At 44.1% G+C, this 19,087-nt stretch overlaps 1 protein-coding gene across 1 annotated transcript in view; it reads left to right on the top strand.

Moving 5' to 3' along the window:
• LOC111980804 (neurexin-2-like) overlaps positions 1-19,087 on the top strand; it is a 655,826-nt gene that overhangs the window by 159,789 nt on the left and 476,950 nt on the right. Inside the window, exon 13 of the mRNA XM_070449631.1 lies at positions 3,331-3,450. Coding sequence (XP_070305732.1) covers positions 3,331-3,450 — 120 coding nt within the window. The remainder of the gene's footprint in view (positions 1-3,330; positions 3,451-19,087) is intronic.

Below are 19,087 nucleotides of genomic sequence, written 5' to 3'. Positions count from 1 at the left end.
ATAAACACCCAAAACACAAACATACCCCATGTCACACCCTGACCTAACTAAAATAATAAAGAAAACAAAGAATACTAAGGCCAGGGCGTGACATTAAGACGTGTAAATAGTAACATGTTTTGTTTATCTTTCTGAAATAAATTACTGTGCATGCTTTGTAAGTGTATTTGACTAATTGATTTTATAATAAGTTCGTTCTCCCTAAATTGTCTGTCACTTTTCTGTCCAAAATATCAAGCTTTATTTGAATTGATCATCTTAAATAACTTATTTTTAGAGCAATGGCCAGTGAACAAAAAAACCTATAATCTAAGTCAGGTTTATGATTTAATTAAAAACATATTTACCTGTTGAATAATAAATTAAGCTTTCATTACTTGTTTTTTTAATCACATACCAAATGCAAGTGACATGGAAGGTCTAGCTGTTAATTATCCAGCTATGGTTTTCTATGGGTCATTGGTAATCAGAAGCATCAGCAGGTATTAATGGGTTTAATAACAGAGGCGCAGTTGTTTTGAATACCTCCTGGCTAACATTCAATTCACTTATCACTCTAATGTGCTCGGAACTCCGCTGAGAAATTACAATAGTTGCTTTTTCTAATTGGAGAATTTTAATGAGCACAGCCATCCATGTCATTGTTAAGTTAGTCCCCTTTCTCTTTCAACTCGGTTCGACCCAAACCTTCCCCACTCTTTCAACATTAAAATCAACTAATATGACTCCCAGTTAAATGACTGCCTGGAATTCAGGTTTAAACCCAGAATAAATATTAAATTCAGTTTAAGACTTTTTGACCAACGTTGATTAAATCAGTATGGACCAAATAACCCGTGTTATGGATATGATTACAGTTAGTCCCCTATATTCCCATATTGACAAAAACAGGTCTTTACGTAATTACATTTGACATTTTAGTAGCAGACGCTCTTCTCCAGAGTGACATACATGACATGTATTGAACCTGTTCCCCTTGAGTACCCTACAGAGGATTACAGTTTGCCCACATTGACAAAAACCAGTATAGATGTATATATTGACACCATCAAATCAAATCAAGTGTATTTGTCACATGCGCCGAATACAACAGGTAACATTTCACCTTACAGTGAAATGCTTACTTACAGGCTTTAACCAACAGTGCAATTTTTTATTTAAAAAAAGATATTAGATGAACAATAGATAAGTAAACAAATAAAAACAGCAGTAAAAAAAAATAACAGTACCGAGGCTATAAAAGTAGCGAGGCTATATACAGGCACCGGTTAGTCRGGCTGATTGAGGTAGTATGTACAGTACATGTAGGTATGGTTAAAGTGACTATGCGTATATGATAAACAGAGAGAAGTAGTAGTGTAAAAAAGAGGCTGGCGGGTGATGGGTGGTGGGTGGCGGGACACAATGCAGATAGTCCGGGTAGCCAATGTGCGGGGGCACCGGTTAGTCGGGCTAGTTGAGGTAGTATGTACATGAATGTATAGTTAAAGTGACTATGCATATATGATAAACAGAGTAGCGGCAGCGTAAAAGAGGGGTTGGGGGGGCACACAATGCAAATAGTCCAGGTAGCCATTTGATTACCTGTTCGGAGTCTTATGGCTTGGGGGTAAAAACTGTTGAGAAGCCTTTTGGTCCTAGACTTGGCGCTCCGGTACCACTTGCCATGCGGTAGTAGAGAGAACAGTCTATGACTGGGGTGGCTGGGGACTTGGACAATTTTTAGGGCCTTCCTCTGACACCGCCTGGTGTAGAGGTCCTGGATGGCAGGCAGCTTAGCCTCAGTGATGTACTGGGCCATACGCACTACCCTCTGTAGTGCCTTGCGGTCAGAGGCCGAGCAATTGCCGTACCAGGCAGTGATGCAACCATTCAGGATGCTCTCGATGTTGCAGCTGTAGAACCTTTTGAGGATCTCAGGACCCAATGCGAAATCTTTTTAGTTTCCTGAGGGGGAATAGGCTTTGTCGTGCCCTCTTCATGACTGTCTTGGTGTGTTTCGACCATTAAGGGTTTGTTGGTGATGTGGACACCAAGGAACTTGAAGCTCTCAACCTGCTCCACTACAGCCCCGTCTATGAGAATGGGGGCGTGCTCGTTCCTCCTTTTCATGTAGTCCACAATCATCTCCTTAGTCTTGGTTACGTTGAGGGACAGGTTGTTATTCTGGCACAATCGTTATGTCTGGTCATTGTCCGTGATCAGGCCTACCACTGTTGTGTCGTCTGCAAACTTAATGATGGTGTTGGAGTCGTGCCTGGCCACGCAGTCGTGGGTGAACAGGGAGTACAGGAGGGGACTGAGCACGCACCCTTGAGGGGCTCCAGTGTTGAGGATCAGCATGGCAGATGTGTTGCTACCTACCCTCACCACCTGGGGGTGGCCCGTCAGGAAGTCCAGTATCCAGTTGAAGAGCGAGGAGTTAAGTCCCAGGATCCTTAGCTTAGTGATGAGCTTTGAGGGCACTATGGTGTTGAACGCCGAGCTGTAGTCAATGAATAGCATTCTCACGTAGGTGTTTCTCTTGTCCAGGTGGGAAAGGGCAGTGTGGAGTGCAATAGAGATGGCATCATCTGTGGATTTGTTTGGGCGGAATGCAAATTGGAGTGGGTCTAGGGTTTCTGGGATAATGGTGTTGATGTGAGCCATTACCAGCCTTTCAAAGCACTTCATGGCAATGGACGTGAGTTCTACGGGTCTGTACTCATTTAGGCAGGTTGCTTGAAACATGTTGGTATTAGAAACTCAATCAGGCACATGTTGAAAATGTCAGTGATGACACATGCCAGTTAGTCAGCACATGCCCGGAGCACACATCCTGGTATTCCGTCTGGCCCCGCAGCCTTGTGAATGTTGACCTGTTTAAAGGTCTTACTCACGTCGGCTATCACGTCGGCACAGTCGTCCGGAACAGCTGATGCTCTCATGCCTGCCTCAGTGTTGCTTGCCTCGAAGCGAGCATAGCAGTGATTTAGCTCGTCTGGTAGGCTCTTGTCACTGGGCAGCTCGCGGCTCTGCTTCCCTTTGTAGTCTGTAATTGTTTGCAAGCCCTGCCACACAAGACAAGGGTCGGAGCCGGTGTAGTACGATTCAATCTTAGCCCTGTATTGACGCTTTGCCTGTTTGAGGGCATAGCAGGATTTCTTATGAGCTTCCGGGTTAGAGTCCCGCACATTGAAAGCGGCAGCTCTACCCTTTAGCTCAGTGCGAATGTTGCCTGAGCCTTAGGASTTATGATTACAGTTATTTTCCAATGTCCTCACATACATTGACATACAACAAATGTGTGAGTGTTGTACAATTACCTTGTTCTCCATCCAATCCCCCCAGGACCTAGCACCACCTGTACGGAGGACTCCTGCTACAATCAGGGGGTGTGTCTCCAGCAGTGGGAGGGCTTCTCCTGCGACTGCACCATGACGTCCTATGGAGGCTCCTTCTGTAGCGACCGTGAGTACAACATCGCCGTGCTGGGTTGTGTGAAGGTTGTGAAGGTTGTGTGTAGGTTGTGTAAGGGTTGTGTAAAGGTTATGTATGTTGTGTAAAGGTTGTGTGAAGGTTGTATATAGGTTGTGTATGTTGTGTGTATGTTGTGTGAATGTTGTGTGAAGGTTGTGTGAAGGTTGTGTGCAGGTTGTGTGTGTTGTGTTGTGTTGTGTAGAGCGGTCTGGTTGTATTTAAGCAATAAGCCCCTAGGGGGTGTGGCATATGGCCAATATACCACGGCTAAGGGCTGTTCTTAGGCACACCGCAACACGGAATCAGCATTCAGGGCTCGAACTACCCAGTTTATAAATGGGTATAGACTACTTTCAGTTGCAGGTAATATACAGTATGTCGTGTTTGGTTTGAAGTATCTTTTGGGTCTGTGTTTGATAGCTCTCTGGTGCCTTCCTAGTGGACACATTAAGATATGAATGCTTGTTAGTATGAGAGGCTCATTTGGAKTGAGTTAGCATTCTATCCATATCCCCCACAGGCTAAATTCATCTAGAACACGGCCAGAGGGACAAGGTCCAAGGTTCATAGAGCAGTGGGTTTACTTTGTTAGCTTATTAAGGAGTTAAACTCAGATCCATATTGACCTCCTCTTATCTTGCCTCTGATGAGTTTGAGGGTAGAATAATTGGAGGAGAGGGGAAGAGAGGCACGCCGATGCCTATGCTCTCCTAGTTCAGTGAAGTGTCAGTGGGGCTATTAGTGAGTTTAATATCCAGATTTACTTTTAAAGATTGGAGAGATTGGTGTTTGTGTGCTGGCTCGGCTGAGATGCCAGAAGCGGCTGTGTGTGTGTGTGTGTGTGTGTGTGTGTGTGTGTGTGTGTGTGTGTGTGTGTGTGTGTGTGTGTGTGTGTGTGTGTGTGTGTGTGTGTGTGTGTGTGTGTGTGTGTGTGTGTGTGTGTGTGTGTGTGTGTGTGTGTGTGTGTGTGTTGTGTGTGTGTGTGTGTGTGTGTGTGTGTGGGTAGAGAGAGAGAGAGAGAGCAATCCCTCCAGCAGCCAGCCCCAAAGTCTCTACACATTTACCAACAACCATAGTATCGCCTAGAGATCAAGCTCGTTCTATAGCAATTGCTACCACCTGACGTAGCACCCAGTAGAACCAATGTATCATACCAACTACAAAGTCTATTCGCCATCCGCCTAACCAAGGGAACATTGACATTATCTTGTCTAATGGTATCCTCTGTAGTGTAGAGCTAAAATGACTTAACCGGTGACTGAAGAGTGAGGACTAACACAGTTCTACTGACTGTCTAATGGCAGACTTTCATCAATCAGCGGCTTCCAACAGAGACGCAGCACACCAAGTCACTGGACCTCTGCGCCTAGCTAATAGGCCCCTATCCCTTTAGTTTGCTGACCATTGCTTTTGCTGTTGCCGAACATTCTCAAAAATAATCAGCCACAATTAGGATCACTTTTGAAGGGCAAGGCAGGTTTTATTTTTCTTAACATTTGATTTTGAGATGTGTAAGTATAATGTCTGAAAGGTCTTTTTCAGCTCGGCTCAGACACATTCATATATTATAATATATATTAAACTGAGAGTACTATTGGCTGCTGGCTAGGTCTCACTTCTCTTCTCTCCTCCGACCGTATACTAATAAGCTTAACTATCTGCATGGTTGTGTTGTGTGCTGCTGCTGTGTTCCTGTCTGTTTCTTCCATAGCGTTCTAAAAAGCCGAAGAGACTTCCTTTACCGCCGTCTTTGAGAAGAGACAAAAACCTCTCCTTTACCGTTCTTTCACTGGAATATATTTGTTCTCAGTGACATTCAAGCTCCTATTCTGTCTTGTTATCTGATTTGAAGACTTCTATCCTTCAGCTTTCTTGGCTTGTGTATCATCGATTTGAAGACGTAATGTGTCACTTTTCAAGGAATTTTCCTTTCTCCACCAATGCAAGGTAGGACTGTGTACGAGTGKAGCCACTGACGTTCTCCAACTCTTTGTGCCTATGCATACCATTGTGAATCTGAAAATTGTGACAGTTTAGAAGTGTACTGTAACTGCTTTGAACCAGTGTGCGGTTTACAATGTACTCTCAATAGTTCATGATTCTTCTCCTGCATTCGCCCTAGGCTATAGAGTTGCTAAACTTCATGTATCATTGTATGGGTTCTCGAATGACTTCCCAGCCATTGGTTTGAAAAGAAAAGCATTTTCACTGATAACGTGTATTATGCTTTAGAAAAGAGCAGGTGTTGAGCATTTTAATAACTTTCTTTATGTTTAAGGTGCCTTTATGTTTAAGGTGCCTTTATGTTTAAGGTGCTTTTTATATTTAAGGTGCCTTTATGTTTAAGGTGCCTTTATATTTGAGGTGCCTTTATATTTAAGGTGCCTTTATGTTTAAGGTGCCTTTATGTTTAAGGTGCCTTTATGTTTAAGGTGCCTTTATATTACTTTAAACAAGCATGTGTACACCACACACACACAAATCCTTTGCTCAAACAGTGTGGTACTATATATTTGGTCTCTTGCTCTGCCACTGGAGTGTGTTTAGTATTCTGCAGTGCAGCATGCACGCGTGTTATGTGTTGTGTGTGTGTGTGTGTGTGTGTGTGTGTGTGTGTGTGTGTGTGTGTGTGTGTGTGTGTGTGTGTGTGTGTGTGTGTGTGTGTGTGTGTGTGTGTGTGTGTGTGTGTGTGTGTGTGTTGGTTGGTGTGTGTGTGTGTGTGTGTGTGTGTGTGTGTGTGTGTGTGTGTGTGTTTGGATCCTGATGGAGTGTTTGAGGGGCATAATGTGCCACTCTGGGGCGTGCTCTGTCTCCCTCTATCCATCCCATTCATCTCATCTGATCTGAAGGCATCTAGGTTGAAATGTACCTGAGAATAAAATGAATCTCATAAGCACAGCTACACATGTGACTGTAGTCTTGATAACATACACAGTCAGAGATGAGCAATGATGTTATCTGCCCCTCCCACACAGTGACATACTGAGACAGGCAAACACTCACTCACACGCATGCTCAGACACACACTTCGACCCCTCACTGCTCACCCTTCACATACCCACCCGCACACGCATCCACCCACCACCCCTAAAAAGAGATATGAAAATCAATAGAATTTTCCTCAAAGAAGCCTACAGAACGGAAGGATTTCAGGCCTTTTTTTAATTCCAGTCTTAAATTAACATATTGATTCTCCTTGGCCTGCTCTTTGTGGTCCTCCTTTCAGGCCCCCTTGTTGGCTGTAAAGAGGAGCGAGGCCTTAGAACTGTGGGAGCCAGTGTGTGTGTGTGTGTGTGTGTGTGTGTGTGTGTGTGTGTGTGTGTGTGTGTTTGTGTGCGAGTGTGTGTGTGTGTGTGTGCGTGACTTCCGCCCAGCGCGTTTTATCGCTATAGCCAGATGGCCACAAAGGAGATGAGCCTGGCTCACATGAAAGGGGTGAGCAAGACACACACAACAACACGCACACATGTTTTGGTTGGTAGAGAGACCGGTAACAGCTAGATATATCCAGTTGTTTCCGACTTTGGGCAGGAGAGGCTTCTTTTCTAAAGTATCTTTACATTTCAAGAGTGCACACAATTATAATCCTACGCTAGCCTGGATGTCAACTAGCGTTGTTGCTCCACTCACCGATTATGAACACAGATGAGGCATATGAATTTACTAGAAAACTGCCGGGAGAGACTGTTGTTGTCGGTTATTTACCACACAATATTTGACAGTGATGCTTATGATAATATTTCCCACAAACCACTAACAAAAACAAAAACACGGACAAAAACACGGCTAGACATTTCAATGTCCTCATTAATCCAATCATCTTTATTGCATGATAAGTTCTGCGGAGGCTGAAGCCGTTACTGGCATGGGAATGTGTCACATTCTATCTGAAGGTAAGTCTCTTTGAAGATTCACACACCTTTGTTCCCTGGTGGACATAACATGGTGTGACGTGTGGAGGCTGTGGGCGATAAATGGGAAGTGCCCCGGTTAGCTGTTCTAAGGGCTGTTCTGACGCCTGTTGTTGAGGCACAAGCCCTCCGGCAGTTCTTCTAATGCATAGGAGATGTGATATTTAATGCATTAGAATTATGTGATATTTCTAATCCTCGCTAGGATACGTATGTGATATGTTAATGCATAGGATAATGTGATATTTAATTTGCATAGGATATGTTGATAATTAATGCATAGGATATGCTGATACTTAATGCATAGGAGATAGTATTAAGCTGGATGATTTAATGCATAGGAGAAGTGATATTTAAACTGCATAGGCAGAATTGAAGTATTTTATTATATTGCAATAGGATGAAGTGTGATCGTTTAATTGCATAGGAGCTTGATATTAATGCAGTCCAGGAGATGTGAATATCTTAATGCATAGTAGAATGGAATAGGTCAAAGGAGAAGTGATATTTAATGCATAGGAGAGTGTAATATTTAATGCATAGGAGAATGTGATATTTATCAGATGCAGTAGGAGATGTGATATTTAATGCATAGGAATATGTGATATTTAATGCATAGGAGATGATGATTTAATGCATAGGAGATTGTGATATTTAATGCTAGGAGAGTGATATTAATGCATAGGAGAAGTGATATTTAATGCATTAGGAGAAGTGATATTTAATTGCATAGGAGATGTGATATTAATGCATAGGAGATGTGATTATTGTAATGCATAGGAGATGTGATATTTAATACATAGGGAAGTGCATATTTAATGCATAGGAGATTGTGATATTTAATGCATAGGAGAAGTGATTATTTAATGCATAGGAGATGTAAGTATTTTAATGCATAGGAGAAAGTGATATTTTAATGCATAGGAGAAGTGATATTTAATGCATAGGAGATGTGATATTTAAATGCATAGGGAAAGTGATATTTAATGCATAGGAGATTGATAGGGTTAGTGCATCGGAGAATGTGATATTTAATGGCATAGGAGAAGTGATATTTAATGCATAGGAGATGGCATATTTACTGCATAGGAGATGTGATATTTAATGGCATAGGAGAGTGATATTTAATGCATAGGAGATGTGATATTAATCATAGGAGAGTGATATTTAATGCATAGGAGATGTGATATTTAATGCACTAGGAAGATGTGATATTTAATGCATAGGAGATGTGATATTAATGCATAGGAGATGTGATATTTAATGCATAGGAGAAGTGATATTTAATGCATAGGAAGATGTGATATTAAATGCATAGGAGATGTGATATTTAATGCATAGGAGAAGTGATATTTAATGCATAGGAGATGTATATTTATGCATAGGAGATGTGATATTTAATGCATAGGAGATGTGATATGTTCAGTGCTTTGGTCACACACTTCTCCTAGCATTAGGCATTGTCCTCACAGACTCAGATTTTACTTTACACTCTACGTGCTCTGCTCGTTTGAGTCTGACTACAGAGATACTCAGTTTGGGGTTAAGACAGCTGGGAAAGGATTTTTGGCAGTTATATTTGAATAAATGGCAAAAAGATATACTGTATATGAGAGAACTCACATACAATCCAGACTGGAGACCCCTGCTCTGTCTCTCTCATGTTTTCCTCTTGTATCTGCATGATTTATGAGAGCTTCCTCATAACAGGAACAATGGAAGACCATTGGAGACTTCAGAGAGAAGGATTGTTGACAGCTATCTGTCGGACGTTGAACCAAAGATAGAGAACCACCTGTTTACTTCTCTTCATCCATTTGTCGAAAATAAATGTTTTTCCACCAGTTTTCCCAGTGTTCCATCCTATGAACTCAACGGAGAATGAAACGAAGGCAATCACAGAGGATATTTGGAGACATGTCCTTTTGGAGAAGCTCTCTGTTTTGTTGTGTAGATATTGTTGCCAGTGACCCACTGTGTGACAGGTTCACTATGTTGAGCTGGAAAGGCTGACAAAGGTGGACGTCTGATATCTCTGTTGTGATGAGTGTGTGGGAAAGGAGAGAAACAATGGCAACTGGGTGTCGTACACGTACAGACACATTCTGTGTGCAAGTCTTTGTTATTCCGAGCCAGTGTCAGGCGGCTGTCCATTCTTCTGCAATAGTATATACATGGAGCACTTGATATTCTACAGTATTCCTCAGTAACTAAGTCAGAATGCACCGCTGGGGAAGTGCATGCAACGTGTGGCTTGGGTTTCAGCATTCTGTGCGCATGGGTGTGTGTGTGTGTGTGTGTGTGTGTGTGTGTGTGTGTGTGTGTGTGTGTGTGTGGTGTGTGTGTGTGTGTGTGTGTGTTGTGTGTGTGTTGTGGTGGTGTGTGGTTGTGCTGTGTGTGTGTGTGTGTGTGTGTGTGTGTGTGTGTGTGTGTGTGTGTGTGGTGGTTGTGTGTGTGTGTGTGTCGTGTGTTGTGCGTGTGCATGTCTACGCCACATCGTGCTAACCTGATGCTGCATCTGTTCATGTCGTCCTTCACATGTTTTTCTCCATGGTTCTCAGAGGGTGTACGCTGTGTTTGTAAGGAATGACACGTCCGGCCTGTTAGTCACTGTAGTTAAGGGGATCCCTTTGTTTTGCAGCTGCCCATGGATTTGATTGCTCCTTTTTCTGTTCTTTCAGAGAAAGTCTGAACAGAGAATACTCTGTGTGTGTGTCTTCAGTTGCATGGTGCGTTGTTCGAATAAAGCCGGCTGTTGGTGCTTCGTGCCATCTGACACATAGGGCATGCTTGTCGGTCTGCAACACAGCAGTTCTCAGACACACTCTTCTCTCCTCCTTTTCTCTCTCTCTCTCCCTCCCCTCCTCCCTCCATCTCTCCCTCCCTCACCCCTCCCTCCTCCCTCTCCTCCATCTCTCCTCTCTCAGTCCTCCATTTCTCCATCCCTCTTCTCCTCTCCTCATCTCTCCCTCCTCCTCTCTCTCCTCCATCTCTCCCTCCCTCCTTTTCTCTCTCTCCTCCATATCTCCCTCCCTCCTCTCTCCTCCATCTCTCCCTCCCTCCTTTTCCTCTCTCCTCATCTCTCCCTCCTTTTCTCTCTCCTCCATCTCTCCCTCCTATCTCTCTCTCTCTCCTCCATCTCACCCTCCCTCCTTTTCTCTCTCCTCCATATCTCCCTCCCTCCTTCTCTCTCCTCCATCTCTCCCCCCTCCCTCCTCTCTCCTCCATCTCCCCCCTCCTCTCTCTCTCTCCTCATTCTCCTCCTCTCTCCTTCTCTCTCCGCCATCTCTCCCTCCCTCATTCTCTCTCATCCATCTCTCTCTCCCTCCATGAGTCACTCTATCTTTCTTTCCTGAGTGATTTTCTTCTTCTTCTATGGTATCATCAAAGACTGTATGAAGATAGGCTAAAACTGCTTCTCCAATAGAAATCCCAGATTACACTTGTAGGCAATGTCATGGCAATGTTGGCTAGCTAAGCTCACACGTCATCGGGTCTAACGGTCGCCTCACACTGACCTGCGTTGTTTTTGACAAAAAGGAAAAGGTGTCAGTGTGTCACTTTCACGAGGTTGGAGTAATGACAAGTTCAACTGCTTAAGACATGGGCACCAATCTAGGTTGTGTCTTTTAGATTTAGAGAAAATTAACAACTTAATGTTTCACTTCTCTAATTGACATCTCAAACCACGGTCTGGTCTGCTTGGTCTGTTTCGCAAGCGTTCCCAGAAGCTTCGCGATGTTGTGCCTTTGCGTTTAGAAACTCTGTGGTATTATCATGGTAAGCCTGCCGTTGCAGAAGATTATTAGGGAGAGGGGAGTCGTGATGTAGTTTACACTGCGGTAAGTGTATAGGCCCAGAGTCAGTCCTGTCAATTAGTCAGTCAGTCCATGTTCTAGCTAGGCTAATATTGTAGGCTTTATGGTCTGTAGGAAAAAGATTGGTAGTACCAGCCCCTTAACAGCCATAACTCTCACCAACCAGCAGCAGCATCATTCTCTCTAACTCTCAGCAGTCTTGATCAGAGCTGATTACTGAGATGCATGTAGCATCACGCCTCGCTGACAGGAATCGTTGACTGATCATCACTGGGTCTCAGCCCCCCCCTACCAAACTGGGACGTCTCTGAAAGTGGCCAACCTGCTCCCGAGAAGACTGAAATGAAATAGAGATTAATTTGAGGGGTCAGATGTCTYTTCTCTCTGTAGTTTGAACGTCGAGCCTGAACCTTTGTAGCCGTACTCTGTTCAACACAACTTTAACATGGAAAACACAGCCTGGAAACTTTCTGGCACCAGAGCATATAAAGAGATAATAGTCTTGCCTGTGTCCATCTTACCCTTGAAAAACACTAAAGTAAACGCTGAAGACATTAGTAGACAGGGTCGTGAGACACAGTGTACAGAAAGGCCCCCCCCAGAACCCCTGATCTGATAAAGAAACCCTCCTCACCAGAACTACACCACTGCTTGACGAACATCTCGTTACAAAATCATGGTCATTAATGTGGAGTTGGTCCCCCCTTTGGTCCCCCTTTTGCTGCTATAACAGCCTCCACTCTTTTGGGAAGGCTTTCCACTAGATGTTGGAACATTGCTGCGGGGACTTGCTTCCATTCAGCTACAAGAGCATTAGGGTGGCTGGTAGCCTAGTGGTTAGAGCGTTGGGCCAGTAAGGTTTTTATATCGAATCCCCGAGCTGACAAGGTAAAAATCTGTTGTTCTACACCTGAACAAGGCAGTTAACCCACTGTTCCTAGGCCGTCATTGTAAATAAGATTTTGTTCTTTACTGACTTACCTAGTTAAATGAAGGTTAAATAAAAAATGTGTGAGGTTGGGCACTGATGTTGGGCGATTAGGCCTGACTCGCAGTCGGCATTCCAATTCATCCAAAAGTTGTTTGATGGGGTTGAGGTCAGGGCTCTGTGCAGGCCAGTCAAGTTCGTCCACACCAATCTCGACAAACCATTTCTGTATGGACCTCGCTCTGTGCACGGGGGAATTGTTGTGCTGAAACAGGAAAGGGCCTGTTAATATTGTTGCCACAAAGTATAACTGTTGCCACAAAGTTGGAAGCACAGAATTTTCTAGAATGTAATCGTATGCTGTAGTGTTAATATTTCCCTTCACTGGAACTAAGTGGCCTAGCCCAAACCACGAAAAACAGCCCCAGACCATAATTCCTCCTCCACCAGMATTTACAGTTGGTACTATGCATTGGGGCAGGTAGCATTGTTTTGGCATCCGCCAAACCCAGATTGTCTGTCGGACTGCCAGATGGTGAAGCGTTTCCACTGCTCCAGAGTCCAATGGAGGCGAGCTTTATACCACTCCAGCCGACGCTTGTCATTGTGCGTGGTGATCTTAGGCTTGTGAGTGGCTGCTCGGCCATAGAAACCCATTTCATGAAGCTCCCAAAAAACTGTTATTTTGCTGATGTTGCTTCCTGAGGCATTTTGGAACTCAATAGTGAGTGTTGCAACTGAGGACAGACAATTTTAACGTGGTATGCTCTTCAGCACTCAACGGTCCCGTTCTGTGAGCTTGTGTGGCCCACACTTTGAGGCTGAGCCGTTGTTGTTCCTAGACGTTTCCACTTCACACAGCACTTTGACTTGACCGGGGAAGCTCTAGCAGGGCAGAAATTTGATGAACTGACTTGTTGTAAAGGTGGCATYCTATGATGGTGCCACGTTGAAAGTCACTGAGGTCTTCAGTAAGGCCATTCTACTGCTGATGTCTGTCTATGGAGATTGCATGGCTGTGCGCTCGATTTTATACACCTGTCAGCAACGGGTGTGGCTGAAATAGCCGAATCCACTAATTTGAAGGGGTGTCCACATACTTTTGTATATATAGTGTGCCTGAAGGGACCTTAGAAGAATCTCTCTCTCTCTCTCTCTCTCTCTCTCTCTCTCTCTCTCTCTCTTGTTCCCCTCATCATCTCATTGTTGGTGTTGTTTATATTCCCTCCGCCGCCGCTCATGTCTTTTCCGCTGCATTCGTAAGACGGGGCCCTGGGAGAGACGGCACCCGCCCGAGCAATTAACGAGTGGCTCGTTAGGCGAGAAATGCAGTGTGAACCGCTCGTAACCGCGTGGCTGTAGTTCATACAGGACCGTAAATACAACTAATGCAACTCCTTTACTGGGTGAAAATCCTCTGGAACAAGAAACAAATACAAGGAAGGGGATCACTATCTGCTCCGTCCCAGACACCGGGGGACTGGAGGGATGAAAGGGGGAAAGTAGAGGCGGAGAGACAGTGGAATGATGTTGGAGCATATGGTAGAGAGAGAGGGAAGGAAAAACTTTGGTGGACTGGCTGTATTGTGGTTCTCAGGAGATGGTGGCAGGGGAATGGGATGTCATCACTTGAGGCGTCCCAGTGATATGCATTTAGAAGGGTTGTTCAAATAACATAACTGTGGTAAGAAAAACGTATTTTCCACATGTAACAATTGTGTTCTGAATGTATTTGATTGGAATCAATCTCTGCTGTACATTCCATTTCATCATCACAACCTACAGCGTGGCATTCAGACCCAGTCTCACCACCAACCTTTTCTATCCCCCTGTATTGGCCTACTTCATTGGTCGGAGTCGTTTTCCTCTCTTAGAAGCTGAGATATCAATAAAAAGCTAGATTACTTTGTCGCCATTTGAAGACATATGTATTTGTCCGTGAGGCAGTTTACCTGAGGTGTGGCTTTGGTAGGTTAGCGTAGCATCTGGCCAATTGTGTCCTCGGGGTGAGCAACTGAACTGCGCTCGACTCCAATCAAAAGAGACTGTATGGCTTTGTGGCAGAACGGAATGGTGGCGTTTTCCAGGTCGTCATAGCATAATTACTAAACTGATTGCTTCTTCACCGTAACACATATTAAAGGGCAATTAATGCCGGAGGTAATTGCTTCGAGACCCACTCCGTCCACTTGCTAGCGTTATCAAAGGCCTAGCGTCTCATTGCACATTGAAGAGGAGAGGAAGGGAGGAGGGAGACGGGTGAAAGAGAACAACGGGAAAGCAATTATTTATCGGAGCACTTGGATCACATGTGTTATATTAGTCAATTGTGCTTGTTGACGGTTTGTAAATCACAGTTTMAAACGTCTGATTAGTTAGAGTGCCAGATATGACTGGCTGTTGCGACACGTTGTCTGAATACACACGTGCACACACACACACACACACATACACACACCTGCACATAAACACACAGACATACACACAGTCCTTTACGTGGCTCAGGATGGGGAAGCCTTTTTTCATCATGCGTTTTTCACATTAAGTGCAACCTGAGCATTAGATGGGGAATAGCGTATTGTTAAAGTCCTAGTCATTTCAACCACTCAAGGTTTCTCAGTTCTTCAATTCCCAGCATTTGGGAGTTTGTCCTGATTCAACGTTGCTTGCCATGGCATTATAACCAATACAAAATAATATGGTTTATTACATTTGGATCTGTACAGAAAACAGCTCTTTCACTGTTGTGATAGGAATCAGAGAAATACCCTCTCTGATCAACTCTTACAACCAAAATGACAAACATTGCTGTTGATGTGATCAGTTTTCTTTAGGGGAGTGGCCTCAAGGGTAGCGTGTTACTTACCCTAGTAGGAAAGAGAAAGCACCAGTACTTTTAATGTATGGTATTGCGCCACTTTCACCTGTTATGATGCATTCCACGATGGCAATGGAAACAGCCATCAATTTGCGGCTTTCCTACACTATGCATAGGTCAACGTCACCTTTTGCTACTATTCAAACCAAGGGCAGAGTGCATCAGAGGCCGTAACCTTCCTTTGTGTGTAGGAGTGCCTCAGCAAGAGGTAGTTGATTATGGATGAATTGAAGGAGGGGTGGAAGGAGGCCAGAGGTATAGTGACGTCAGTGTCTTTAGGACGCCCAGCAACGGGCCTTTCAGGAAGAAATGATTTCTCCTCCTTTCTCCCTCTTTTCCTGTTTATCGCTTCAAGCATTTGGTGACCCCCCCCCCCCCCCCCTTCCCTCCCACACACCAATCAACACATACATGCACACGGCATAACATTTACTCACACACACACAGGTGCAGCCAGTTACTGTGATTGATAATAATCACTACACACCATGACGCCCTGTTAATGCCGTTCTTTTCAGAAGAAAGAGACGTGAGCCTCAGAACACACTTCTTTACAAATATAAATGCATCTAATCCCCAAAAACACGACTGACATTGAATTGCCGCTTCTTATTCACAGGATTGGCCTCATTTGGAATTGAAGGCAGTCAATTTAGGAAGTAAAATTAAATTGCAATTCAATTATATAAAAAATTGCATTTATTTTCAATGGTTTCTCAATAAACTGAAAAGTAGAAGCAATTTTTTAAAGGTTTTTTTATATTTCAGAATTCGAATTAAGTCCAACCCTGCTTCTTAATGCCTAGTATGTTTCTGTAATGCATTGTGGTGATGTCATGACAAGAATATTAAGTAACTATATTGTACGTTCCAACCACAAACACACACTGATGTACAGCACAGGAACTCTTCATTGAAATACTATAAAACACACACTGATGAAACACAGTACTGCACAGTAACTCTTCATTGAAATACTATAAAACACACACTGATGAAACACAGTACTGCACAGTAACTCTTCATTGAAAAACTATAAAACACACACTGATGAAACACAGTACAGCACAGTAACTCTTCATTGAAAAACTATAAAACACACACTGATGAAACACAGTACAGCACAGTAACTCTTCATTGAAAAACTATAAAATGGTGGTAGCTAATGTTCTTTACTTCTTGCCCCAATGTTCTTGGCTTCTTGTCCAACATAGAGGGCCCTGTTTGTCAAGGGCAGCTTTTGCCATAGATTGATAGCTCTTTAACACATCGGACATCACTGGTCCATGTCTGCCTCAAAGGAACAATCGGCTATCCGTGGTTGTTGTTCCTTCTCCGATGGTTTCTTTTCCTGTACATGATAACAATGACAAGTGTGATCTCCCCAGATGACTAAATGGACCCAGTGTGGTGCCTTGGTGATTAAGCCAATGGCTGGAACAGCACATCTCCACTGCAGGAGAGAAACCCAAGGGAAACAAATCAAATCAAATGTATTTATAAAGCCCTTCTTACATCAGCTGATATCTCAAAGTGCTGTACAGAAACCCAGCCTAAAACCCCAAACAGCAAGCAATGTAGGTGTAGAAGCACCTCCTTCCATCCATCCCTCTCCCACTGGGCTGTGTGCTTTTCCCATAGTGATGTACCAAAGTCCACATTAAAACTCTCTCCTCTCTCTTCTCTCTCTCTCTCTCTCATCTCTCTTCTCTCTTCTCTCTCTCTCTCTCCTCCTCTTCCTCTCTCTCTCTTCTCTCTCTCTCTTCTCTCTCTCTCCTCTTCTCTCTCTCTTTCTCTCTCTCCTCTCTCTCTCTCTCTCTCTCTCTCTCTCTCTCTCTCTCTCTCTCTCTCTCTTCTCTCTCTCCCTCTCTCCTCTCTCTATCTATTTCCACTTACTCCATTCCAGCATTATTATGGAGCGTCCTCCCTCTAGCAGCCTCATGGACACACACACACACAACATACAGATATCTGAGACAGACAGAACACAGACGCCTGGGGTATGTTTCAGGCATATTGGTGGATGACTGTTTCCTCTGTGGTGTCTGTGTACGGTGTTTGGTCTCTGCTCAGTCTTTTTAGTCTCAGTGGATACTGGACCTAGAGTGGATTCCAGACATGCAAGACGGAGAGTCTTAAGGAGGGTCTGTTAATCTCTCGCCGCTGGTCGACATAAACCATACACACTCATCTCACACAACCACATTGACAAAACAACATAAGCTGCCTCAAATCAAGTCAACATTCTTCCTCCACGTAACAACCCCACACTAACACACACACACACACACACACACACACACACACACACACCTCGACGTCTGCAGCCAGTCAGCCAGCCAAGAGTAACCCTCATCAGAACAATATTAGTCTGCTGAAGTAAACCGACGACTGGATACGAATGGAAACAGTACATTGGCAAGGTGGTTGATACGGTGTGTGTTGTGCAAGCAGGAGAGAGCGTTTGTCAGTGGAGCCACTGACAGCCTGAAATAATGACCTTTGCGGTAGGGGAGTTTGGACTGGGACTCTGAGCCTAGAATATTAGTAGACATTATTATTTTAATATTGAATATGAATATTGTCACTCTCCCCGTAGCCCACACCTTCTTTCTGCTCTCTATTTCCCTCATCCGAACCAACATACCATTCACTATTCAGAATGTCCCTGTCAGTATCAGAGCCAAACACAAGCATGTTATATAGATCAGATGGACACCCTCACCTCTCTCCTCTCCACTGGCTTTGCTTCGTTCCTTCCATCCATGCTTGAGTGTGTATGTATCCCTGTCCGTGCGCTCATGAGCTGGATCAAGGAACACTACCCCCCCCCCCCTACCCACCCACCGCCTCTCCCCCACCCCCCCCTGAAAAACCCCAGTCCCGCTTTATCACTAAATCTGTAATGGAATTTGTAAGGTGTAAAAAAACAGACATTCTAAAGCAGGGCTGAATAAGGAACGGCTAGTGAGATCATAAATAATTGGAGGCCAACGTAAACGATAAATCATCGATCTCCACAGGTCTTCCTAATATACAATGCGCCGTGTTTAACAGCACAGACCCAGCTCGTGACGTTTTAATACATTTTTCTCTCTCTTTCCGTCTATCTTTTTTACGACGTTTGCAGTTATTACGATCCGTCCGGGGAGCCTCGGCAGCGACTGAGAAGAATCCTATTGATATTTTGCTCCTTTTCACGAGCAGCGGGACGACAGGCTTATTTACTGGGGATGATTTGCCCACAGCTGTAAACTCTAACCTTCAACTGGAACAGAGCTGGAACTGGAGCCGTCTCCCGGTCTGTTTTCGCTAAGGCCCTTTTCACTCGCCCGGATTTCATTAAATGAAGAGAAGTGCTAATGTGTGTGTGCGTGTGTGCGTGTGTGCGTGTGTGTGTGTGTGTGTCCTAATCCTATAGCCCTATTCATGCAATCATTCCGTATCTCCTTTGGGATAGGTTGCTAACATTTATAAGTCTCTACTTGATGTTAGAGGTGGCCTGGAGACTGTGATACACACAACAAACTTTCAGAAGTCCGTCTTTTTCTCTACCATGTCCCACAGCAATTTTTCCCTCTTGTCCGAGTCTGAGAAAAGAAGCATTGATTAGTTGATACCTATGCTCGGTGGAGTTCAGCCTGAGCTGTTAATGGATTTGGGCCTTCCAAGAAGTTACTACATAGATAATTTCATCTCATGCTGGACGCCTTGCTTTGAGCTGAATATCGATTCCCCTCCATGAGGAATTCTTCTGAAGCGGGCTAGGAATCTTATAATGCAAGAATGCGCGAGTGGGTTTATTCACAGTCAGACTAATTTCCACTTGAAGAGTGTGTTTTTTTGTCTCTTCCATTTTGTCAGGTTGAGAACTACAAATTAGAGCAATGTAAATTACGGTACGCAGTAAAGGACTAGAGTGCACATTCTGAAACTAGAGCAAATCACAGGAGGCAGGCAGGCAAGGCAGGATCACACACACACACACACAACACACACACACACACACCACACACCACCACACACACACACACACACACACACACCTCCACTCACACTAACACATGGGACACACCATACTACCCACACCACA

The sequence above is a fragment of the Salvelinus sp. IW2-2015 genome, linkage group LG3, assembly GCF_002910315.2.
Source record: "Salvelinus sp. IW2-2015 linkage group LG3, ASM291031v2, whole genome shotgun sequence".
Classification (NCBI taxonomy): domain Eukaryota; kingdom Metazoa; phylum Chordata; class Actinopteri; order Salmoniformes; family Salmonidae; genus Salvelinus; species Salvelinus sp. IW2-2015.
The sequence above is the reverse complement of the archived record's forward strand: the minus strand, read 5'-3'. Positions and strand labels throughout refer to the sequence as shown.